We start from the raw sequence: 27,081 nt of genomic DNA, 5'->3' as shown, positions 1-27,081 counted from the left end.
TAGTCTAACACAATCAATAACAAAGTAAAAAGACACTAACTTATTCTTGCTATGTCACTGAAATAATTCTCTCATATAAGGTTTATAATTAATACTGGAATCGCCCATATTATTTTTTTTCTCTTTTACATAAAATCTTTCTGAAAATAACCCATATTATTTTATTACACTTTTTTCACATAAACCAAGCGAGGAGGCAGGATAAACATTTTTTCTCAGATCAACTGCAGATGAGAAATTTATTCTCTACCATCACACACAGAGTCTTAAAGACAGGATGATTTTTAGGAGAAAAAATTCATCCGTGGAGGCCTCACAAAGAATTGGAAGAATAATTTAAATTGTGAATAATAAACACTAGAATGGCCTGTAATACCAGCACTATGGGAGGCCAAGGCAGGAGGACTGCTTAAGGTCAGAAGTTCGAGACCAGCCTGGGCAACATAGCAAGACCCTGTCTCTACAAAATAAAATAAAAACTAGAATTAAAAAAAAAATTAACCAAATACATGCACACAACTATAACTGAGACATCAAAAACCTCATCTTTTCCTCATTCTTAAGCCAAAACTACTGTAATAACAACGCAATTCTCCTGTCAGGTTTCAATGCCACTGGAATGTTGTCCAATACGTTTCCAAATATTTCAAAATTGACTGTGTCACAATCCCATAAAAAGTCCACAGATCAAAAAGAAAAGTGCTGGGATACATAACTGTACAGAAGAGAAGTCACGAGAATGCAGTATCAACTACAAGCATAAATCCTGCAGTACCTGAAAATCCTAGACGGTAGAATGAGATGCACGTCCCTACTTTTCGCTATGCGAGGAGCAGTACGGACACACAGGTGCTCCTTCATCTCAGTAGTGCTATCTTTTACAGAGAAATTACGGTCTCTAAAAACAACTGAAAAGGAAAATCTGATACTCTGACAGAATTCACTTGCTCTAATACCATGATGCAGAATGACAGGGAATGTGTTTGATCCTGACAAGGGAGAAAGAAAAGCTCTGAGAAAGCAGAGGCTTTAGGACTGGTTGCTTTGTTTTAGCTTTAGAATCTGGAATTTATACATATATATATATATAAATATATATATATAAATATATATATAAATATATATATATAAATATATATATATAAATATATATATATATATAAATATATATATATAAATATATATATATAAATATATATATATAAATATATATATATAAATATATATAAATATATATATAAATATATATATAAATATATATATAAATATATATATATAAATATATATATATAAATATATATATAAATATATATATATAAATATATATATATAAATATATATATAAATATATATATAAATATATATATAAATATATATATAAATATATATATATAAATATATATAAATATATATATAAATATATATATAAATATATATATAAATATATATATAAATATATATATATAAATATATATATAAATATATATATAAATATATATATATATATAAATATATATAAATATATATATATATATAAATATATATAAAATATGTATCCCCCAAGAACATTTCTTTTAAACTTAAGGACATTCTTGACTATGATAGCTCCATGTGTCGGATGAGAAATGGTGGTCAGATTTGTTTTGCTGGAGGCAACAGCTGATTTGTGGACCCAGAGAAATGACTTCCTGTCTACACAGATGAAACCACAAGGCCTCCATTGTGTGACATATCCACACGACTATACTGTGGCACTGGGAGAACCCAGAAAATTTTAAATGAATTTACTTCAGGGAGGGAAATGTTTCTTACGACTCTATTCAGTTTAAAGAGCACAGAGAATGATCTTCCACCCTTCCCATTCCAATCCCCTACATATTATAAACATGGTAACTACGTACCTGCAACTGATTACATATATCACGAGTTTTGATTAATGGGAAACCCCTAAAAAGATATCGATAAATTAAGTTATATTTTGATGTAAATACACCACCAGTTAACACTAGGTAATAACACTTGCTAGTATTATGTATACTATCCATACATAACTGTGCATAGAGATAAATCACCTCCAAATAAGGGCCTGGAAATCTCTGCTATGGAGAAAATTGAACAATTTAGCAGAACGGCTTTGGGATAAGACTCTGAAGATGCAGGTAGTTCTTATGTTTAGGATGGTTCAGATTTCCAATCTAACTTGTTTAACTGGTGATATTAATTGTTCTCTAATTCACAACTCCTTGTGACCAAGATGGGACTTGAAATTAGTAAGTATCTCAAGAAGATATGAAACTGTGAAGTTATTAAATGAAAGTGTAAAGACTGGGGCCTCAGCACTATAGTTTATGCAATAATAATTCACATTACCAGTTGTGAAATAAGTATAGTCATCAGTTGCCTAATAAAGATTATACATATTCAATTTAATCTGAGCAATTGAAGAGATATTTTACATAGCACCTATTTCTAGTCCTATTTAAAATCAATCCTCTTTGTTTTCTTAAGCAATTGTTAATCTCCAATTTCTTGAATACTAAAAGTCAGTCATTTGAAAATAATTTATAGTAATCTAATTCATTTATTAAGCATAAAATTATAGTACAACATTTTTAAAAGACTTTTCTGACAAAAATTACTATGAATAGCTATCCTCTAGGTAACTGGCTAAAACTAGTTATATCTGGTTTGATTCACTAAAATGAGTTAGGCCAGTTGGCTGAGTTAGATTAAGTCTAATCAACACTTCCTATCATTTTGCATTGAACAATTTCCTATGCTTTACAATGCCCTTTCCCCAGTCTTAAATATCCAAATTCCTATTTCTGCCCTATAGGACTTGGTTTAACTGCACATACTTTAAACGAAACCTTTTCTCACCTGCACAATTGGAGATAATTTCAGTTTCCTCTGGACTCCCACAGGGATACAGCTTGCTGGGACACTTAATAACTTGAAACCCTACTTAGGATTATTTTTTGTTTTTCTTCCTTAAAGGATTCATGAGGCAGAAGCCACATGAGTCATTTTTACCCTACAGACATAAGCAGAGAACTCTCACATAATAGAAGCTCCAAAATAAAGAATTTTGAATCCCATTTTTATCCCAAAAGATAGGAAATAAAAATACCCTACCTGTGTCTTTTTGCACGTTCTGCAGTACGCCATGGCAAGAAACCAGACACACCAGGTGGTAGAGGTGCGGGCGCATAATATTCTTTACCAAGGGAGTGTTTTCTGCCACTACTTACAGGTTTCTTTGTAGCCAATCCTACTTGAGAAGTGTTAAAAAGAAAGAATCAAGATGCACTAAAGGTCTACAGATGAATAGGCACATGTGCATACTCTTAAAAGAATACAAATGGGCACCTGACAATGACACCAAGTCCATTAAATCAGGATCAATTTGTAAATACCTTTTTACACAGGCCAATAATAAATATAAGAATAAATATATTTTTAATATACTTAAATATAAAAAAATAAAAGTTGTCTAGAGTAACAAGTTATCACTTTAACTAAAATATAAGTTGAATATATGAGACATGCAGAGCACGCAAAGGTAAATAAAACATGTAACCCAAAGAATGAAAGATTATACATGATACATTTCATTATGCATTATGCAGAAATTTTAAGTTATTAAATCTCAGAATATTTTTGGCATTCCTGAATCTCAAGGACAGAACATAGATACACCCATGACTCCTACCAAACAGAACCTTCTGAATTGGAAAAAAATTTCAATTTGAGATTAATTTTATCATGTAAAAACTATCCAAGTTGTAAGACTGAAGGTAGCTGGGTGGTAGGTGAGCCAATGTTGCCGCCTATAAGTCTGTCCACCTTCAGTGTTCATTTGCTTTTATGGAACACAAAGAAAACAAATGAAACCTACTGGATAATAGAACGAAGTATAAAGTCTTATCCTACATTTCAGTTTAAAGAGTCAAGTTTTTTTAAAGAAATATTTGGTAGCAAAAGCTAGACCTACCTATTAATAAAATTCACATTTAAATATATAATTGTTTCTGATATCACTGAGAACAAATAATATAAGTTTATTAAAATGGTTATATTTATCCTTCCAATCTATTTTACTACGTAAGATCTACTTTAGCAGCTTTAGGACAGCATCTACAAGAACGTGTATTTGGTAATACAGGACAAATATTTCCCGTGGTGTAACTTATTGATAATTACCACATCGTGCTGTGCAATTTCTCTGGACAAATTTATATACGTCTTATAAATATATAGGAGCTCAGTTCATTGTGTGCTGTTTTTAATTATCCTAAAAAAAAGTTACTGTGTATTGTTTGTGGTATGTGTAGAAAGTAATGAAAATATAAATTTTTTTTTTCTTTGGAGACAGAGTCTTGCTCTGTTGCCCAGGCTGGAGTGCAGTGGCACAATCTTAGCTCACTGCAACCTCCGCCTCCCAGGTTCAAGCAATTCTTCTGCCTTAGCCTTTCGAGGAGCTTGGATTACAGATGCACGCCGCCACGCCCGGCTAATTTTTTGTATTTTAGTAGAGACAGGGTTTTACTGTGTTGCCCAGGCTGGTCTCCAACTCCTGAGCTCAGGCAATCCACCCGCCTCGGCCTCCCAAAGTGCTGGGATTACAGGCATGAGCCACCGTGCCCGGCCGCAAATATAAATTTTAATTAAAACCAAACTAATTTACTTATCTTGTTAGACGAAAAAAATTATAAAGTTTCCTATCTTCTGTCTGTACACGTAATTGCAATATGAATGTGATATAATTTACATAAATTATATAACCCCTATACTCACTGACACCTAACTATTAAATATAAAGCCAGACACTGATTTGGCTTACCTCTGTGTCTCCAAATTACTGAGGCAAATACAAAAAAAGCCCGAGAAATAAAGTTACTCTTAAAATAGCTCAGTGAGCTTGTAAACTTCAGTCACATTTCCAATTTCTTCAATCATGCTAAGAAAAAAGATTTTTGTTTTTTATTCTCATTCAATGATGTTCAATTATATACCACTAGCTACTAAAATTATAGAATTTCTAATGTTTTATATTTTATGTTAAATTGTTTTATATCTTAGCCATTTTTAAGTGTACAGTTCAGTGATATTAAGTCAAGTGATATCCTTCAAAAATTTAAAGTAGCATCCAAATAAAAGATTATCTGGTGTTAATTGTTTGGTGATCTTAATGTACAGGGTATGAACTAAAGTCACCACAGATCTTTTTCTGGGAAACTGGCAGATTATAAACATAAAAACATTAATTTTTTTCTCTGTAGTAGTCTTCATGGTTTTACTGTTTCAAAATTCAAAGTTACTTACAAGAAAAGGTCACTTTCACATTAGATTTGGCTTAACTTATTCCACAGTCACTCATTCTTATCAGTAAGAAAAGGCTACTTATGACTAAAGATAATGTGTTCTACAAAAGTTAAAGACTCTTTAAAAAAATATGAAAATATCAGTAGAACTAGATTATACCAAATTTATGTATTCAGGAGAATGTGAAATTTATGCCATTAGCTGATGAACAGTTTATAAAGTCTTTTTTCATTATTCTTGGTCACAAAATTATAGACAATTTCAAAATTCTAGACTATTATTTGGCAGATTAAATAAACCATAAATAGCAAACATTTAGGGAATGTTTGTCTAAAATGTTCCATCTCTGGGTAATAAACTTACCTGCAGTATTGTTTTACAAGGATTACATATATTTTAAGGTTATTTCATCATTGAAAGAAGCAAGGTGCTACCTAATACAACAACTTTGGGTAAGAATTTGCAAGGAAGGAGGAGGAAACAAGGGAAAAAAAATGGAACTGGGAAGAAATTTTGTTTTCTATAGTATGAAAGGATAATTCTTCATTAATAACAACAACAACAAAATCATACAAAAGCACTGCTAAAACTGTCATCAAAGTGCATCCCAAATTTCAATTGCAAAGTATCAAAAGTAATCATGAATCAGAAAACATATCCAAAATGATGAATATTGTATGAAAAACAAATAAGGGTAATTTTTTAAATGGAAGCACTAGCATCCCTTTCCTAATGATTCATTTACTATTTCTACATTCCATAAATTCTCATAATCTTATCAGAACAATTACAGACCTCATAATATGCAGGGAGTCAATATTGGTTGTTACTGTCAATATCATACAATGAGAAGAGATTTTAATTTTAACACACTAGAACACTAGTAGTATTAAAAAGCCAAGACAGAAAAGGTTACCAATTCTAATAGTAGCTTTTCCTTTGTGACCACTTCCTAGAATTATAGTTCTCTTTTTCTGTTTAGCAGTTTTGGATGGTTCCTTCACTGATGGAGAAGTTATCCACTGGTACTAAAAGAGAGAGAATAAACACTATATTTCAGTTACAGATCATTTATGAGGGCTACATCTTAAATGGAAATTGTTAAGATACTCTAAGTTAATAAAAGGTTTGCAATCAGCAGTTCTGGGACCCAAAATTAAAGAATCATACGGTATTTACAAAAACAGAAAAGACATTTGATTTGACTGTAAATTTAAGATGGCAGAAAAGTGCCTTAATAGTTTCATTTTATTAAAAACAGACGAAAAGCTGGGCACAGTGATATATACCTACAGTCCTAGCTACCTAGGAAGCTGGGAAGGGGGAAGATCACTGGAGCTCAGAAGTTTGAGGCCAGGCTGGGCAGTACAGTGAGATCCCAGAAGAAAAGCAATTAAATAAGAATTCTTTCTGGAGAAATAAAACACGATATACCTCTGATTTGGCACTCCTTCCATTCTGGAGAACTTTTTTGATAACTGCTTTCATCATAGAATGATCTAAAGTAAAATAAAAATTGAAATTATAGTAATTATTTCCCAATGAGTGGCTATTCCCATTTAAAAACAAAAGCCAACCAATTATTGCTTTTTCCCATGAAATTGAATATGAATTCCATATAATGTAATTATATACCTTTTCCCCCTTTGAGTATTCTAACTTATTCCTCAAAAACAAAGTATTCCTACACACATATTGTCCCTGATGGCTACTATTTTGGCAGCAGCAAAGATCAAATGTAAACACTTTGGAACTAAAGTAGCTTTAGATACCTCTAAATAGGAAATCAAAAGCCTAAACACTGTCCAGATACTTAGATGCTTAAAAGGCACCTAACATACCCAAATCAAAGTCATGATGCGCCCCCAAAGCTGCTCTTCTCCACAGCCTCCTTTTCTCTATAAACAGTACCACCCAGTTGTATGCAAAATCACCTAGGACTTTTTTAAAAAATTACTATTTCCTTTATACCCCACAAGTCTTGTTAGCTACACCTTGTTTCAACCACTTTTTACCACCTCCAACCTCCCACCCTAAGCAAAGCCATAGCCATCTCTAACTTGGACCAGTGTGAGTCTCCTAACTGGCCTCCCTCTTTCCCTTTTATAGCCCCCTACAAGTGTATTCTCCACACCAAGTCATCTGATTGAATTACTACTTGGAATATAACCCTTACCAGCTCAAAATCCTCCCATGGTTTTCAGCTCATTTAGAATTATCTAAGTCCTTACCGTGACCTTCAAACCTTATCAGATCAGGCCCCTGGCTAGTTGTCTGACTTTGTAGCATACCAGGCTCTTCATCACTCAGTGCGCCAACCATGTTGGCCTTCTTGCTTTTCCTTAAATACTCCATCCATCCTGCCACCTATGTACCTACATATTCATTGCTTCCTCATCCTGGAAGGTACTTTATCTGCATCTTCCATGGGTTGTTCCTCTCCTAATCAGGTCTCTGTTCAAATCTCACTTTTTTAGTGAAGCTGTCCCCTAAAAAACCTATCTAATATAGTCCCACCTGCCCCCATCTGTCTTCTTACCTTAAGGTATTTTTGCACTTCCTACTATCTAAATTACATTACCTATAACTCCCCAACTAGAATGTAAGCTCTATGAGACCAAGAATTTCTCTAGCTGGTTTACTGCTGTATGTTTAGTGCTTAAACCAGTATCTAGCAGATAGAAGTATTCAAAAATTACTTGTCAAATCAACAAACGAATGAAATACTATTTCCAAGAATTCAGAAGTTCCACAAGAAGAAAATAATGCACTTGGTGGAAGCAGATTTATTATCTAGGTTCACTCCTATTCAGAGTAGCAGCCAAGAGCAATTTAAGTATAACTCTTTTCATCAGTAAATTATCTACTAAAAACATAAGAAAGTGCAAGATTACAAAAGTGTAAGATTAGGGAAGGAAACACATTAAGTTTTCGAAACTGTCAATACACGAGAAATTCTTTTTCTTTTGCTATTTGTTAGTCAATAAAAAATACTGTAGCGACATACCAATGAGTGGATTTTTTCTTATATCCAGAACGACCAGAGTTGTATTGGTTTCAAGGGCCTCTAGCAAAGCCTTTGCTCCTTCATTGGTGAGGCCGCACTGTTGCAGGTCAAGAGCTTTCGATGAAAGACAAAGGGTCACTTGCTAATTCTATACAGATTTTTGTTTGTTTGTTTGTTTGTTTGTTTTTTGAGACGGAGTCTCACTCTGTCACCCAGGCTGGAGTGCAGTGGCACTATCTCGGCTCACTGCAAGCTCCGCCTCCCAGGTTCACACCATTCTCCTGCCTCAGCCTCCTGAGTAGCTGGGACTACAGGTGCCCGCCACCACGCATGGCTAATTTTTTTGTATTTTTAGTAGAGACAGGGTTTCACCGTGTTAGCCAGGATGGTCTGGATCTCCTGACCTTGTGATCCGCCCACCTCAGCCTCCCAAAGTGCTGGGATTACAGGTGTAAGCCACCTCGCCCCGCCAATTCTATACAGATTTAACATACAGACAACTCCCACTTATTCATGCCTGGAAGACTCCTGCCCAAGACTACTCATGGCCAGTTTTTAATCTTGGGTATTGAAAAAATAAAAATAGAAAACCATATGCACACACATAATACAAAAAAGAAACCCTCTTCATAGATGTGTCATGATTACCCTCCCTTTAGTACCAATAAATTACCCAACATATTTTTACAATTACAGAGTTGAAAAATAACTCTACATAAAACATCACAGAATGAATATTTGTTCATAATTAACAAGGATGCTAGTGGCAGTGTAAACCTCATAGGCAAAAACTGGGTGGAGCTCAGAAATTGCACTAGATGCATCATCAAATTCAAATTCGAACTCCAAGTGACTCTCAAAAAATTACATTAAAAAAGGGAAAAGAAAATACAAAAATGTAAGAACTGTTAGTTTTAGAATAAAAATGACAAAGAACTCTAAGGAGATGGAAATAATGAATCCAAAGAATGTGTGAATAGAGATTATAGAGATTATATACTAAAAACCTATCATGAAAAAATAATGGTCAAGAACTCTCTCTCAAGTAAAAGGTCAAAGAACTAAACAAATGCTCATGAATACTAGTAATACTGAGGCTGAACAATCTACTCATTTCAACTCAAAAGGATTATCACAAAAGTACAGGCATAAAAAAAGATTACATCAGAGCAAAAGCACGTGTATACCATTACATTAAAATAACTGAAGTCTTTCAGAACCTCATTTTATGGACTACATGTCTGTATTCCCCAAAAATGTATATTGAAACCCTAATCCCCAACAGGGTAGTAGTATTAGGAAGTGGGGCCTTTGAGAGGTAATTAGGTTTAGTTGAGGTCTTGAGAGTGGAGCCATCATGGGATTAGTGTCCTTACAAGAAAAAAAAAGAGACTAGAGTTCTCTCTTGCCACCATTTAAGGATATAAAAGCCTTCCATAAGCTAGGGAGAATGCCCTCACCTGACACCTATCTACTGGCATCTGGATCTTGGGCTTCTCGGATTCCAGAACTGTGAGAAATGAATGTCTTCTCTTTAAGCCACCCAGAATATAATTCTGTTATATGCTTCCATAACGGAGTTATATAATATATACTATATATAATATAGAATATTCTATGAAGCCATAACTAAGACACCACAAGACACACAGAAATAAGTCAGATATATGGATCTCATAGAATATGGTAAAACCTTTACAAACTCTTGCTGCAGAAGAATGAGCATAGGATGTAATTATCCAACTAGCCAAATTAATAAAAATAGCCAGTAAATCTCACTAGTAAATCAAATGAATATAAACTAAAACAATTAAATGTGATTATGCTTCTATCAGATTGGTGAAGGTCACATTTTAAAAAAACCTTTAAAATGTGCAGACTCTGTTAACACAGCAACTCTCCTTCTAAGAATTTACCAGAAGGAAATTATAAGAGACACGGGCAACAACACCTATCAAAGTACTGTTTATAACAATGAAAAACTGGAAATAGCTTATATATCTAATAGGAATGGATAAGCCAAGTGTACTATTGCATATTAACATAATGGAACCCTGAAGAGTCACTAAAAATGATATGGTAAATGTAAACTTATTGATTTAAGATATGCTAGACTGAGTGAAAAAAGTTATAAAATTCAGAGACCAATCCCATTTGCATTAAAAAAGAAAAAGCAGGGGAGTTCTCATTTTTGTAAAGTTTAAGGTTTTAAAATAGACACAATCCAGCATTTATGAGACTATAATATGGCACAGCATTTCTGGAAAGCAATTTGGTGACATGCATCAAAAGTCTTTAAGAAATATATTATACTGAGTTACTCAATTTTAGTAATTTATCCTACAGGAGTAACTTCAGGCTGGGCACAGTGGCTCATGCCTGGAATCCCAGCACTTTGGGAGGCCAAGGCAAGAGAACTGTTTGGGCCCAGGAGTTTGAAACCAGCCTGGGCAACACAGCAAGACCCTGTCTCCACAAAAATTAGCCTGGCGTGGTGGTGTGCACCTGTAGTCCCAGCTACTCGGGGGGTAAAGTGGGAGGATACTTGAGCCAGGAGTTTAAGGCTACAGTGCGGTATGATTACACCATTGCACTCCAGCCTGGGCAACAGAGAAAGACCTTGTCTCAAAAAAAAAAAAGCAACTTCAATGGACACAGAGATGTATACATAAGGAGTTTACTACAGAGTTGTTTATAACAGGGGAAAAGCACAAACTGCCTAAATATCAAATAGTAGGGAATTAAACTATTATGCCTCAATGTAATAGAGTACTACACGATACATCATTAAATAAAAAAAGCAGGGTTACAAAATGGTAAGTGCACTATAGTTCTGTTCTTGTAACTCTAAGCACACAAATGTATCTGCAGGAAAAAACAATACTGAAAGTGTATACACCAAAATGAACAGTTTATCTCTAGGCATTGAGATTATATGTACTTTTTTTGTTGTTGTTACTTGGTATTTTCTATAAAGAATATATATAACTTTTATAAAGGCTTAAAAACAAAATAAAACCTATTAGAAAAAAGAGGCTTTTTAAAAAACCTTAGGACAACATTACTGTGCCAAGAGTTAAGCATATTTAATATCAAAAAATTCAATATTTTCCATCTTACAAGTTCATTTAACTTACCTCTCAGCCATAAATCCTCACTGAGAGAGTCTGCAAAAGCACTTGCACCTAGGTCACCAATAAGTGTGTTGCAATTCAGTGTGATACGTCTTAAGCCAGCCATACAGTCAAGATCAGGTCTCCTATAGCGAAGACTCTCAGCCCAGGTTTCTTCATGCCTTCTCATGGTCTGATACTTCAAAGATTTAATAAGATGAAATTAATACACTTGGATAAAGAGATAGGAACACTAAAAGGAACTAAGTACAGCTGATTACATCAGAGCTTTACACACACATCAGGTACATATGCCAGGTGGGTTAATCTGACAGACTGATTAAATAGTAGATTTTGAGTAAGGAGTCCAGTGACCCAGATACTAGTCTGTCACTGACTAGCTGTGTGACCCTAACCACTAATGACCTGTTACCGATTGCTTTATGTAAACTGACAACTTAGTTAACTTCTAAGAATTTTATTTTCTTTATATGCCAAGTGAAGGTATTGGTTCTAAATTCTATCATTGCTGAGCCTCTAAATCATATCATTCTGTCCTCCAGTGGTCTCTAAACACTTGACCGGACATCCCACAAGTAAACATTTAACATGTAAGTTATTTATTAATAAACGATATACAGGAAGTTCTATATACATATTTTATGTATATTACAAATCAAACAGAAACAATAGGTATTTTTTAAATGATATAAAAATATAGAGGTTAATATTTTCTTCTCCTAACCCAAGGGATCTCACATATTTCTTAGGGTATGCACACCAAATTTAGAGGCCTAGAATATACAAAGCAAGGTTGATACGCCTTCGGAAATTGGTGGTTTGAGTTTTAACCACAGGTATTATCTTACAGACATAATCACTTCTCTATATCCATTAAGTAAATTTTGGTAACAGGGAACACTGATTTTAAGAGAAAAAAAATCTCATTACATTCTGAAACAAAAGAGTCAAAGCTCCTATGACTCTGTCAAATGAAAACTGTCAGTGTCATTTGCTATTCATAATAACTGTATAAAAGCAATAAGAGGAAATAACAGCAAACACTTAGATAGCCAGGCACTATTTTATACACATTAGTTCATTAAATCCTAAGAATGACAGACACAGTAGGTTTTCTTATTATACACATTTTATGGATAAGAAAACTGAGGAACAGAGCAGTTAACTAATTTGCCCATGGTCACAAGTCATTAAATGGGAGAGAGCTCGGGTTTTAGCCTAGGCCATCTGGCTTCAGAATCCACATGCGTAACCATCATCTATCCCACGGAGAGTGGGCTTGCGCTGTAAAGGCCCCAAAATAAACATTTTCAGCTTTGTGGGTCATATAGTTTCTTTTGCAACTACTCAACTCTCCTAGTGTAGGGTGTAGCAATAGTTAATATGTAAACAAATGGGCATGACTATGTTTCAAAACTTTATTTACAAAAATAGATGATAGGCTAGATTTGGTCCACAGGCCATAGTTTGACTACCCCGATCTATACCATCAAATTACTAAAAAGGCTTCATGTCACATTATTACGTAATTTTATCCTAAATACAGTAGTAATAACCACTATAAAGTTGTTAAGGCACCTTTAAAATTACTGTTTTACAAACCATATTTACAGAAAAATCTAATTATTATATTTTAGGTCTTTTATTTCTAAGATTAAGCATACTACCTTTACTAAATGGTAGAACCCCAGGCTGAAAATTGGTCACATTCTTTAAACAAAACTAAAACTGCAATGCCCGTATGTATCAAAAGACAAAAATAACTGCTGTCTTGTATCAAAATATTAATGTGTGGCAATCATATAACACATTTTCATGAAAGATGGAACATAAAGTTACCTTTAAGATCTTGGCCATGTGATCTGCTCCCTGCCATGTCAGATTACATCCTGTGAAGTTGACTGTCTTAAGAGTGATAGAGCTCTTTATACCTTGACAAATAACTAAAATGGAAAAAAAACCACATACAATAAGATAAAGAGTGTATACAACCTAGTCAATCTTGATTTATTTGCTCTTCTATCTTTTCTATTTTATAGTTGTATTCTTAAAATCACTATTTACAATCTACCTAAGCAACTGATTGGTACATTCTAAAATATGTCAGTAACAAAGAGTTACTCCAGTTTATTGCAATAGTTCAATCTATTTAGATGCCAAAATTGAATAGACTGAATATTGCAAATTTACTCCCGACCACAGTAAAGTTCTATATACTTTTTGAGACATCTGAAAGAAAAACATAAAAAAAAAAACTCTTCCTATTTTCATTTCCAAGAGCAGACCTCAATCTGTTATTAACCAACAATTCAGTGTCAACTATAAACCCAGAATTTTATTAGCTATTATACTAGAGCACCTAATGTACCAGAACAATAGAAGACAGAGGCCTTTTAACTCTTTGCTCCCTCAAATTGAAATGCAGGTTTCCTTACCCCTCCAGACCACTATTCCACACAACGAACACAAGACTTCAGGATCCCAACCAACAGTCACCATCTGTGATTATTTCCATGATCCCAACCCTTTCCCCCCAAGTATGTCAGCCTTTTATATGCTCCTATACAGCACTTTGCTTATATTTCCTATTTTGGAACATACCACAGTGCATTAAAATTGATTGTATATATGTTTTAATTATTTAAAGTAATGATGATTTTTTTTTTTTTTTTTTGAGACGGAGTCTTGCTCTATCGCCCAGGCTGGAGTGCAGTGGTGTTATCATGGCTCACTGCAACCTCTGCCTCTCAGGTTCACACCATTCTCCTGCCTCAGCCTCCTGAGTGGCTGGGACTATAGGCACCCGCCACCACGCCTGGTGAATTTTTTTGTATTTTTTTAGTAGAGATGGGGTTTCACCATGTTAGCCAGGACAGTCTCAATCTCCTGACCTCATGATCCGCCCACGTCGGCCTCCCAAATTGCTGGGATCACAGGTGTGAGCCACCACACCCGGCCTCTTTACATCTTGCTATTTCCTTCCCATAAATATTTCTTGAAGAAAAACTCTAAAAGATGAACAAACACAAAAAACAGAGAATACCAGATGGTATATATTTGTGTGGTCTGTGGTTTAACACAAACTTAAGTAAAGTTAGTTCAGATTACATTCAGCATGCCAAGCTTTCATGGTAGACTTGAGACTGGACCAAGGTTTGAACAAGCACATGAGGCAGTAGTAAGAAAAAGGTACAGACAGGAATTAACATGGCATGTAGGGAAACATGAAACCAGCCTGATAGGACAAGAGTTAAATGAGATTTAAACTCACTTTCTAAACCTCCATCTCCAATTGGACAATTTGCAAGAGACAGGTGCACCAAAGAAGCCGATTTATTCAATCCCTTTAATGAGGGGGAAAAGTTAAAAATGTTATTGAGGTTTTTTTTCCTCTAAAAGCAACTATCAAATGTCTACAGGCCAAATGAGACAAAGCTTACCTTTGCTAGAATAGTTAAATCCCTCTCTCTCAGAATTAGTCCATTTAGCTCCAGGTTCTTTAGCACACTTGATATACTTAAACAGCCTTTAAGAGCTTTACACAACTGGAAGGTCACATCTTTGTATCTTATCGCAGGAACACGACTTCTGCAAAATTTATTCATGTCAGAACCTAAAACAAAGATAAAAGAAAGTTAGTGACTTCAATCACACAATGTATCATTCAAAAACATCTGCTCTGTGCTAAGACATAGAAATGAGCCATGTCCTTTAAAGTCCTCTTAAGCACAGACACATGTAAACTCAAGCCACATGGGATATACCAAACTACGTACATAGAGGTTCTTATGGAAGCAAAGAAGTTGCACTGAAAGGATGGCTTCAAGATAATCCTGAAGCTGAATCTAGAAAGATGAGAATGACAACATGGGGTGAGAGTGGGTGATGCATTAACCAGAGGGAGCAGCGAGAGCAAAGGCATCTAAACCTGACACCTGCCGGGCACTGGAAAACTGCAGGTGGATCCGACTAAAGCCCAGAGCTGTAGCGGGAAGAGTCAGAAATTTACAAAGAGGCAGGGAGAAGCAAGCCTAGGAGAGTTGACTTTTACCTCACAGGTGATGAGGACCAGGGCTACCACTGACACATTAAGGATACCCCTAGCAGGTTAGAAAAATGTACCTCACTGTTGGAGTATCAAAGAGATAAAGGAAACGAGAAAAAGCTCCCTTTCCTCAAGACCAACTAACCCCAGGAGGCTTAAGAGAACACAGCTAAGATTTCAGTGCCTCTGTGCAGAACACAAGCAACCAATACACACTGGTCCTGCGTGGGCATGCCACTTTAAGCATGTCTTTTCCTTTTTGAAAGATCACTTGAACCAAAGTAGGCAGATGAACTGAGAAAAACCAAGCTCAGGGGCAGCAAAACTAGCTAGGAGCGTCTGCAATAGTCCAGGCAAAATGTAATTAAGGATAGACAAGCAATATGTAGGAGGTTAAAATCTACAACCTAGACCCACTGGATGCAAGAGATAAAGAAGGTTCAGTGAAGAATATCTGACGAGAATGGTCTGTAATACATTTTTCTTACATTCAGTGCAAAATATTAGGCAAGATCTAGTAGGCTAGCCTTGACTCTGAGGTCCCTCCCATCTTTAATTTATTTTGGTTCCTGGTTTTTTTATTTTTTGTGGGGGGAGGGTCATGGACAGGGTCTAGCTCTGTCACCGAGGCTGGAGTACAGTGGCAAAATCATGACTCACTGCAGCCTCAACCTCCTGGGCTCAAGAGATCCACCAAGCCCAGCTAATATTTTTCACTTTTTGTAGAGACAGGAGTCTCACTATGTTGCCCAGGCCAGTCACAAACTCCTGGCCTCCCAAAGTGTTAGGATTACCCGCGCGAGCCACCGCACCTGGCCTGGTTCCTGATATTATTTTGGTTAAGTAAAGTCCATTCAGAGGTACAGAACAGTTCCTGCACCTGAATGAGATGTAGAGAATAATCTGACTTATTTTCAGAAGCAGATGTGTTGAACTGTCCTTGCAGAAGAGATGGTGCTAACCCCAGAGCCTAGAAAAGGGCCGGGCACACGACAAGTGGTCAGGTTGTTTTTAAATACATCAATAATCATTTCCTCTCCCAGATCGCATACCCTCCCTCTTTCTCTCAGCTTATAAACATGTTCACGTCCATATCCACTTAAAAAACACCTTTCAGACCTACAATTATCTGGATCTTCTTTGTGGGTAATCTAGGTCCCTCCCATGCCTTCAAATACCTGTCCTCCCACAAAGCCTAAATCTTGGGCCCAGATCTGCCTAGCAGACACATTTGGATGCCCCACAGGCCCCTCTTAAAACATTAAAGACAAACTGAGATCCTCTTCCCACCCCCAATCTCATTCGAGTTAACTCGGCTGTGTGTCATGGAAAGACGCTGCTGTTGTTTCACTTACAGACGCTGCTGTAAACTGTCACCCATACTTGCTGCCCCCCTCTTCTAACTAGTCACCACGCCCCATCCATTCTCTTAGATATCTGAAATCCTACCCTTCTTTTCTTTTTCTTTTTTTTTTTTTTGAGACAGAGTTTTGCTCTTGTTGCCCAGGCTGGAGTGCAACGGTGCAATCTCAGCTCACTGCAACCTCCACCTTCTGGGTTCAAGCGATTCTCGTGCCTCAGCCTCCCAAGTAGCTGGGATTACAGGTGCCCGCCACCACGCCCGGCTAATTTTTTTTTTTTTTTTTTTTTTGTATTTTTAGTACAGATGGGGTTTCACCATGTTGGTGAGGCTGGTCTCGAACTCCTGACCTCAGGTGATCCACCCCCCCCCCCCCACCCCGCCCTTGGCCTCCCAAAGTGCTGGGATTACAGGCATAAGCCACGGTGCCCGGCCCCAGCCCTTCTTTTCTATACCTTAGTTTGGGCCATTAGATTACATTCACCATCCTTCCAATTTTAATTTGTCTTCCATATGGAGGCTAGACTGAGCTCCTATGGAAATTCCATCTCATCATCCTACAGCGGTTTCCCAAAACCTTCAGGATAAACATCCAACTCTATGACAGGACAAACGAGGACCCTCCCTGTTTGGCCCCCACAAGGTTTCCAGCCTCAACTCTCTCTGCTCTTTCTCAAACCTAAATTCCAGTCCTGTAACTCTCTCCTATTTCCAAAACTTTTGCACAAACTGTTCCTTCCTGTTACCTAGCTAGCTTCTATAGGAAGCTGCCTCCATTATGTACAAAATGCTAAGTGCTCAAAGGAATAACAGCATTTTGTCATATATCATAGTTGACCTAACATATTTTCCGAATAATCAGAGCGTCTGGATCCCTAATTATACCACTATACATTTACAAATGGCTTATATTTGTAAAGCACTTTACAAACTTCTTATATACACCTTAAAAAATGAAGACAGGCCGGGCGCGGTGGCTCATGCCTGTAATCCCAGCACTTTGGAAGGCCGAAGAGGGCGGATCACCTGAGGTCAGGAGTTCGAGACCAGCCTGGCTAACATGGTGAAACCCCATCTCTACTAAAAATACAAAAATTAGCCGGGCATGGTGGCGCGCGCCTGTAATCCCAGCTACTCGGGAGGTTGAGGCAGGAGAATCACTTGAACCCGGGAGGCGGAGGTTGCAGTGAGCCGAGATCTCGCCACTGCATTCCAGCCTGGGCGACAGAGTGAAAGTGTCTCAAAAAAAAAAAAAAAAAAAAAGACAAAGGCTGACATGTATTAATTTCCTACCTGCTTAGTTCTCTATCAGGCAAATCAAAGTCATTCAATAAAATAGATAACATCTGTCAAATGTTTAATGATGTCCCAAACTGTGCTAAGAGCTCTGCAGGCATCAGCAGCGCAGGGAATCCTTGCGAAGGCGCACATAACCTGGGTCTCGTTATTAAGCCCATGTTACGGATGAGCACACTGAAGCCCTAGAGACCTTAAGCCACTCACCTAGCTCGTGAGTGTCCAGGCCGCACACCCCGTCTATTGCACACATAACCCGGCAATGGACACCACTCACCTAAAAACCCACTTCGCCGCACCGACTGAGGGGCCCTGGACGCGGGAACTACAAACCTGTGTCCCCCAGCCAGGGCTGGAAGAAACTCTTGATGGAGACCAAGGGCAGGTCTTTATTGATCTTGAGGGTGCTCAGCAGAGGCGCCCAGTCCACCCCGCGGAGGCGGTCGGCGTTGAAATCCAGCACGCCCTCCCGGAGACAGGCGCGCACGGCGGGCAGCGGCACCGAGTCCTGCAGCGCGCACAGGTACTCGTAGTGGGAGAAGAAGTCCGCCGCGCTGTCGCGGCGCAGCTTCACGGAGTCGATCATGGCCCGAGGGCGGCCTCGGGGGATGCCCGCCGCGGAGACGCCGCCCGCGCCCACCCAAGAACGCTGAGTCGCAACCCGGCCGCTCCGGCACCCACGGCCAGGCGATAGCGGCAGCCCAGCACCGGGCTCAGGAGCGGCGATTCGGTCGGAAGACGCAAGGCCAGAGCCCCAAGCTAGGCCGGCCCCTCAACGCCCCGCTCCCGCGCTGCCTCCCGCCCTGCGGCCCATGCAGTTAGCGCCCGCCTCATAGTCCTCTGAGGCGCCGGGATTCAAGCCGGTGGGCGGTGCCGCGGAGCAGTGCGCCAAGACGTCAACGTGCTCGCTGTGCGTCGGCACGCAGGCCCCGCCTCCTGAGGACTGGTGAGTTGGCTGCTACCTGAGATAGTGGTCGGGAGAGTTTGAGGGTTTGCGAAAGAGTTTACTGATCGATCCGAATAAAAGTGAAATGTGTGGTCGGGCGCGGTGTCCCACGCCTGTAATCCCAGCACTCTGTGAGGCGGAGGCGAGCGGATCACCTGGGGTCAGGAGTTCGAGACCAGCCTGGCCAACATGGCGAAAACCCGTCTCAATTAAAAATACAAACATTAGCCGGGCATGGTGGCGGGAGCCTGTAATCCCAGCTACTCGCCTGTAATCCCAGCTGAGGAAGGAAAATCGCTAGAACCCGGGAGGCGGAGGCTGCAGTGAGCCGAGATCTTGCCATTGCACTCCAGCCTGGGCGACAATAAGCGAAACTCCGTCTCAAAAAAAGAAAGAAAAGAAAAAGTGAAATGTGGATGTAACAACGCACTTTAAAAAAAAGTCTAAACATCTGAGGAATGTGTCTGTGCTTGCAGTGTCCAGCCAGCACAGAGACTGCACTCAAGGGATGTAGGAACGGCTGATTGAACGTGAACTGCGGTCATTAAATCTTTTATGTCTGTGTTAATGTCTACAAATAAGCCTTAATTTCTGTAGTTTCTGCATATCTCACACGGTTCCTGGCAAATTGAAGAGTGTTTCATGAATTCAGGACTTTATTGTGTTTGCTGTGAATCAGTTTGTTTTGTACTGACGATGATGTTGGCTAACTCCCTTGTAACTAGTACTTACTTGAAATAATGTCCTCGGGATTATTTTAAGCACTGTTTAAGTATGAAATCATTTCATTCTCCTAACATCTCCTCAAGGAATATACTATTATATTCTACTTTACAAAAGGGGAAACTGAGGAACGGGGAAGTTAAGTGGAAGCTAAGTGGAAGAATCCAGATAATTGACCTCTCCTTCTATTGGTATGCAATTGCTAGAGCAATGATAGTCCTCCGGTAGAGCCTTAGACATTGTGTTTATTGCATTCCTCTTCCACCCACTGCATTCCGGATACTCCAACTTACTTCCAACACACACATGCAGGCGCCTCTAAAATTCCGGAGATATGGTCACCAATTATTTTTATGTGCGACATGCTCAAATCTTAATATAGTAAACGCTTGTACATTCATAAACCAGCTTAATAAATGAAACATTACCATTCCTGTTGAAGAGCCTTGTGTAACCACCTTCCCAATCACGACTACTCTCTGACTCTGAGATAACTGCTCTTCTGAACTTGGTATTCATCATTGCAATGTATGTCTTTATATTTCTGCTACATATGTAAGTAAGCAGTATATAACATTCTATATTTTCTTTTCCTACTTTACTTATCGTTACCTTTACTAGGTCCATCCGTGTTGACATATAGAGATATTCATTTATTTTCCCTGTTGTTATATGGGAGTTCCATGTAGAAACATACAGTAATGTGTCTGTTTTTCTGTTGATGGTAATTTAAATTGTTTCCAACTTTACGATTTCTTTGTTGCTCTATCCATTTTCTTTCTAGTCTCCAGCATCAATTAATTATAGTGTCCATTACCTTTTTAAAGCTCCCTCCTCCCTGTTTCCCATGAAGCCACCTGATTTCTTTTTCTTTACCTCTCGAATTTCTTCTTCTCAGTCTCATTCTTTGGCTTCTCTTGCATATCCACTCTAAATATTGCTGTTCGTCAGGTTTCTACCCTCAGCTTTCACCCCTTCTGACATTTTACAGTTTCTCTGGGTGTTCTTGTCTTCTGCTCAGCCTTAACTTCCCCACTCTAGGCAGATTACTTCTAACACAGATAGATCTCTTCGTCCATTAAATTGCCCCCTAGAAAGCCAAGATTTCTCATTGCCCTCAGTGTCAGATCTATGTCAAGTAGCTTTACATACAAGCTACTTCATAATTTGACTATCTCTGTTGTCTCTCTCCTTGCTACATTCTTCTTGGCATGTCTTCTCTAGATACACAGAACTGCTTGAACTTTCTGATGTCCTATTGTTGCTGTCTGGGTCTTTTCATAGGCTGCTCCTTTATTTAGTCGGCTAACTTCCATTCTTTTCCCAGCCTTGGTTTGGGGCACCTTCCCTAGAAAGCCTGTTTCTCTCTAACCCTCATCTCTCCTCCCTTGCTTGTTTAACACCTCACTGCTGTGCTCGCTGACATCCCTGTAGCATAACACTTAGAATATCCGATGATAACATCTTTTTAGATGGTTTTCCTTCCAGAGTCTGAAAGCCCTTTGAAGGCAAGAACCATGTCTCCCATATTCATGCTTACATTCCCTATGCCTAGCACAGTGTTAGCACAGAGAAAGTGCTGACTAATGACTAATTGTAGGAACATTCTTCCCTATTATCCCCACAAGCTATTGCCAGCACCCTGTAGCCACTGCCTATGAATGCAGCTCAGAGAAATCTTCCTCATATTAATAATCATTTAACATATTCATTTAAAATTTATGTTTCCTGTGCTTACTTATTTTTAGTGTGGCAAGATTTCTTTCAAGGCTTGCCTGATAATCTCTTCTCTGCTTCAGTTAAATTATGACTTAATAGTTGCTTCAAAAAAAGAATGGCTCCAGTTCTCCTTTCAGCATCTGGTGGGTTCACCCACACACTTCCCTGAACACTGAATGAAAACTGTCCCTCTGTGGCACCTCTGGGATCCTCTGACAAACCAGGCTCACACCTGGCCCAAGACAAAATGCCTTGGCTTCATTGCAGGTGCATGACTTGGGAGGGACGTTCTACTGGGTGGTATAAGAGATGAGCTCTCCTCCTTCAGGGGATCTGGTGAGTGAGTGTTTGAGTAGAATACAGGTAAATGGTATCATTTAAGCACTTGTTCACTGTACTCTACTCCCAGTCAATCCAGACTGTTATACCCCGACTTCCTAGCCCACTTACCTTTCCATAGAACCACAATGCCATATCATCTGCTCATCTCTAACATTCATCCTCTCTGTACTTGCTTCCAGAGCAGTGAGGTTTGATGGATCCAGGCACAGAGCAATGTCAACCTGGCCAACAACATAAGCTGTCTTACGTTAACGGACGTGTGGTCCCCATTTCTTTTTCCCATTACCTTCCTTGTGGCTACTCACAGTGGTTGTTCCAATTCCTTCTCCTTCTTTCTTTTCATGTTGCTGCTTGATATGGTTTGGCTGTGTCCCCACACAACTTTACCTAGAATTGTAATAATCCCCACATGTCAAGGGCAGAGCCAGGTGGAAATAATTGAATCATGGGGGTGGTTCCCCCCATACTGTTCTTGTGAAAGCGAATAAGTCTCACGAGACCTGATGGTTTTATAAATCGGAGTTCCCCTGCTCAAGCTCTCTTGCCTGCCGCATGTAAGACGTGCCTTTGCTTCTCCTTTGCCTTCTGCCATGATTGTGAGGCCTCCCCAGCCACGTGGAACTGTGAGTCCATTAAACCTCTTTCCTTTATAAATTATCTAGTCTCAAGTATGTCTTTATTAGCAGCATGAGAACAGACTAATACACCATAACACTTCATTCTACATCCCTGAAGAGGACACCTCTTACTTCACCAGGGAAAACAGTTCCAAATGTAAACTTTCTTGTCTTCTTTCTTCTGACTTCAGCTGCCTTCCAATCCATGCTCCACACTGCAGCCACCACCACCTCCTCTGCAAATCCTTCTATGACTTCCCTTTGCTCTCGGGATAAAGACAAACTTCACAATGGTCTCAAATAGTGCTCCACTCAATGTGGAGTCCACAGACTAGCTATTGATTTTAGAACTGTTACTGTTCTTATAAGATGAGAAGCTCAATTCAGAATGTAAATCACACATGCACTAAACATACTGCTTAGACTTTTTTCATGAAAAGAGCAGTGTATTGCATTACATTCTAGAATAAGCTCCTTATCTCATTGTCCAGTGGCACTTTGAGTAGCACTAGTCTCCAGGGTGCTGCATCCTCAGGGCATGATGGAGTATGATCTCTGCAGCTTTGTCTTGTATCCTAGTCTTTCATTCTCAGCAGTCCAGCCTATGGTAGTCTCCTTTCAGGCCTGCACACTTAGAATAAACCACTGTCCATGCTGTCTGCTCTGCATGAGATGTCCTTCCCTTCATTCTGCACCTAATTAGTGCCTCCGCATCTTCTCATCTCAGCTCATGTGTCACTTTGTTGAGGAAGCATTTCCTCCCTCCCTGACTCATCACATCCCCTATTATAAGCTCTCATAATACCACGTAACTCTTGTTGATAGCCTTCATGCTATTTCGCATTCATTTTGAAATAAATGTTTACCATATGGTCCTTGAGGAAGGGATCGTGTCTGTTTTGCTTATTCTGTTGTTTTTGTTTTGTTTTTATTTTTTCCGAGACGGAGTCTTGCTCTGTCACCCAGGCTGGAGTGCAGTGGGGTGATCTCGGCTCACTGCAACCTCTGCCTCCCGGGTTCAAGCAATTCTCCTGTCTCAGCCTCTCGAGTAGCTGGGATTACAGGTGCGAGCCACCACGCTTGGCTGATTTTTGTATTTTTAGTAGAGATGGGGTTTCACCATGTTGGCCAGGCTGGTCTCGAACTCCTGGCCTCGTGATCTGCCCACCTCAGCCTTGCAAAGTGCTGGGATTACAGGTGTGAGCCACCATGCCTGGCCTGAGCCACCACACCCCGCCACTTATTCTTGCATCCCCAGTAGCTAGCCCAATTCCTGACAATATTTGTTAAATGAATAAATGGATGTATCCAACCAATGACCAAGACTTCACAGTTTATCCTTTGTAGCATCTCTCATACTCTTCTTCCCTTCCTTCTATTTGCATTGCCATTATTCAGTTTTACCATTTATTATTTTACACATGAATTAAAATTATTGCTTCAGAGAATAGCATGTCTTCCTACATTCAGGCTGTCCCTACATCCCTTATTACACCTCCCATGGTTCTTTGCTTATGCCATTCCTTTGTTCCAAACCTTCCATGACATGCACTGCCAACAGAATGTAGCCCAGATTCTTAAGATTGACATCCAAGACCCTCCATAATCCGACTTTTATTGAACTTTCCAGGCTTTTGTATCTCATGGGTCTAATTATATCTACATCTTTGTTCCCTTCTAGCTTTCTATAATACTATACATTCTTCTGGTTGCTACCCTTATATCTCATTTTCTGAAAAAATTTTACTGTGTATCCAAGCAAGATGTGGTTACCTTCTGTCTTCTGGACTTGCAAATGAGTGAGTGGAACACATCTGAAACTGCCACGAGGCATCTCTGTCTTATTTCCCTCTCTGGACTCTCAACTCCCTGAGAGGTTTGATCTCTGTGTTCTGTGCAGTCCTCAGTATGGTATTATATACATAGTCAGCCTGATTAGTAAGTATTTCATGAATGAATGAATGAATCTCTGTGAGAAGGTATTCTCTGGCTCTTTCTCTATTTTTTTTATGTTGCAGTTTCTGTAGTTCGGGCTATGTGTGGACAGTGTGCTGCTTCATAGCAACACAATGCCCAAACTCACAGACAGTTGCAAACAGCTAAGAGCATTCCTTCGCCACGTTAGAACAGCTTATTTTCCCTCTCAAGTCAAGAGAGCAAGATCCAGTATTTTTTTTTTAGCAAGATCCAAATTTTTTAAGTGCCTTTGTTCACTTGGCATTTAGAGACACCGGGTGCACCAAGGCTATACACTCAGTAAATGCCCATTTTAATTATAATTTTAAGTTATAATTATAATTATAATTTCCCCTGTGAATAACTTCTATCTACAAAGATATTCCTATACAATTTTTTTATCCTTTTAGATTTATTTTTTTTAAAAACATTTTATACAAGGAGAAACTGAATAGAAATAATTATCATATTTAACAAGAATTTATGAAGATGTTTTTATGGCACATTACCAAATTCATTTGGAGAAACCTTTAGCATATGAAATGTTGAGGAGGTGCCAAGAGTTTAAGAATTCTCAAAAGTTTAAGAATTCTCAAAATTTCTAAGTACACAGTTGCTTCACATACAGGCATGGTGGTGACAACCTATGTAATAATAATTTGGAAGATGTATTAGTTAGTCCTTGTTGCAATAATGCTGTGAAACAAACCACCCCAAAATGCAATGACATATAAACAGTAAGAATTTGTTTTTCTTAAATCTGTGGGTTAGCTGTAGTGACTCTGCTTGAGACCCCCAGATAGCTGGGTTTTGCTCCATGCTTTGGGTCTGTGTTAGTTCTGTTCGCACATCTCACTCCAGGGTCTCACTATGGGGCAACAACTCCCAGGGCATGCAGTAGCTGAACCATACTCATTAAACACAAGAGGTGAGCCCAAACATGCAAGCCCATTGAAAGCCTTTGCTGGCATTACATCTGCTCACACTCCATGGGCCAAAACCTGTCACAGATATAATTTGTATTTACAGTATGTGTGGATATTTCAAGTGGCGTGAACTAACAGAAGAATATTGTATCTTGGACAATGTTACCATAACCTTTTCAAACGTATTTGCAAACTTGACAAACTTGGTGTAAGCTTTTTCACTTTTGAAAACGTTTTGAACTTGTGGAAGAATTTCTATGGGGAAAGAGAGAAATATACTTTGGAATTCAACTATTGCTATCACAGTGTTGGGAAATTCACTGACACCAGTTTGTAACTTGAATCTACAGGAAGAAATGAAGAGAGCCAGAAATGACAATAAATGGATTAACCCAACAAACTCCATAAATATTTATTTTTTTCCTTTCTTTTCTCAGCTCCTTTAAAAGATGTAAGATGATATAAAGTAATAATAATAACAATGTACTGTTGGATATGTAAGATATATAAATGTAATAATGGCAAAAATGGTGGGAGGGCGTCAGGCGTCATGGCTCATGCCTGTAATCTCAGAACTTTGGGAGGCTCAGGCAGGCAGAACACTTGAGCCCAGGAGTTCAAGACCAGCCTAAGCCACATGGGGAGACCCTGTCTTTCCAAAAATACAAAAATTAGCCCAACATGGTGGCGTACACCAGTAGTCTCAGCTACTTGGGAGGTGGAAGGATTGCTTGAGCCTAGGAGGTTGAGGCTGCAGTTAGCCGTGATTGTGCCACTGCACTCCAACCTGGGTGACAGAGTGAGATCTTGTCTTTAAAAAAAAAATGGTGGGAGAGAATGGAGCCATATAGAATACAGTTTCTATATTTCACTGGAATGAAGTTAGTATAAATCTAAAGTAGATTCTGATAAGATGGATACCATAAGCTTTAGGGCAACTATTAACTAAAGAAATACAATTAGAGATTATTAACACAATTACATGTTACACTAGAAAATATCCACTCAATATAAAAGGAAACAGGAAAGGAAGAATACAGGAACAACAATAAAGAAACCTGTAGAAAACAAAAGGCAAATGACAGACATAAATCCTACCATATCAATAGCAAAATTAAATGTGAATGCATACACAGTTGAATCAAAAGGCAGATATTGTCAAACTGGATTTTTAAAAGATCAAAATATATGTTATCTGTAGAAGACACACATTGCATTCAAAGATACAAATATATTCTAAGTAAAAGGGTGAAAAAATATATATCAGGCAAGTGGCCAAAATAAGAATGCTGGAATTGCTATACTAATACCAGAAAAACATAGATTTTAAAATGAAAAATATTATTAGCTATAAAGAGGAACATTTTATAATTAAAGAAGATCACTCCATCAGGAAGACACAAAAATTGTAAACATATATGCACATAATAAGACAGTACCAAAATACATGAAGACCACTAACAATAGAAGGATGAAATAGATAATTCAATATTAGTTGAGGACGTCAATACACCACCGTTAGGGCTAGGCATGGTAGCTCACACCTGTAATCCCAGAGATGTGAAAGGCCGATATGGGAGGGTTGCTTGAGGTCAGGATTTGGAGACCAACCTGGGCAATATAGTGTGATCTCATCTCTTAAAAAAAAAAAAAAAAAAGCCAGGTGTGGTGGTGTGCACCTGTAG

At 38.4% G+C, this 27,081-nt stretch overlaps 1 protein-coding gene across 11 annotated transcripts in view; it reads right to left on the bottom strand.

Annotated features, from left to right (window-relative positions):
- CEP78 (centrosomal protein 78) overlaps window positions 1-19,079 on the bottom strand; it is a 42,665-nt gene extending 23,586 nt beyond the window's left edge. For 4 of the 11 annotated variants that reach the window (XM_055091923.2, XM_063594372.1, XM_003811453.4 and 1 more), the window contains exons 1-10: window positions 18,501-19,079; window positions 14,907-15,079; window positions 14,738-14,810; window positions 13,306-13,409; window positions 11,470-11,644; window positions 8,333-8,446; window positions 6,760-6,824; window positions 6,242-6,353; window positions 3,136-3,274; window positions 1,902-1,947 (exon numbers count right to left, since the gene is read on the bottom strand). In XM_055091923.2, coding sequence (XP_054947898.1) covers window positions 1,902-1,947; window positions 3,136-3,274; window positions 6,242-6,353; window positions 6,760-6,824; window positions 8,333-8,446; window positions 11,470-11,644; window positions 13,306-13,409; window positions 14,738-14,810; window positions 14,907-15,079; window positions 18,501-18,753 — 1,254 coding nt within the window. In that variant the 5' untranslated portion in view covers window positions 18,754-19,079. Of the gene's footprint in view, window positions 1-1,901; window positions 1,948-3,135; window positions 3,275-4,843; window positions 4,862-6,241; window positions 6,354-6,759; window positions 6,825-8,332; window positions 8,447-11,469; window positions 11,645-13,305; window positions 13,410-14,737; window positions 14,811-14,906; window positions 15,080-18,500 lie in introns of all 11 variants that reach the window. The other 7 variants (XM_055091924.2, XM_055091925.2, XM_008963860.4 and 4 more) reach the window with 3 other exon arrangements.
- Between the last annotated feature and the right edge of the window lie 8,002 nt (window positions 19,080-27,081).

Source organism: Pan paniscus, chromosome 11, assembly GCF_029289425.2.
Source record: "Pan paniscus chromosome 11, NHGRI_mPanPan1-v2.0_pri, whole genome shotgun sequence".
NCBI classification, from domain to species: domain Eukaryota; kingdom Metazoa; phylum Chordata; class Mammalia; order Primates; family Hominidae; genus Pan; species Pan paniscus.
The sequence above is the reverse complement of the archived record's forward strand: the minus strand, read 5'-3'. Positions and strand labels throughout refer to the sequence as shown.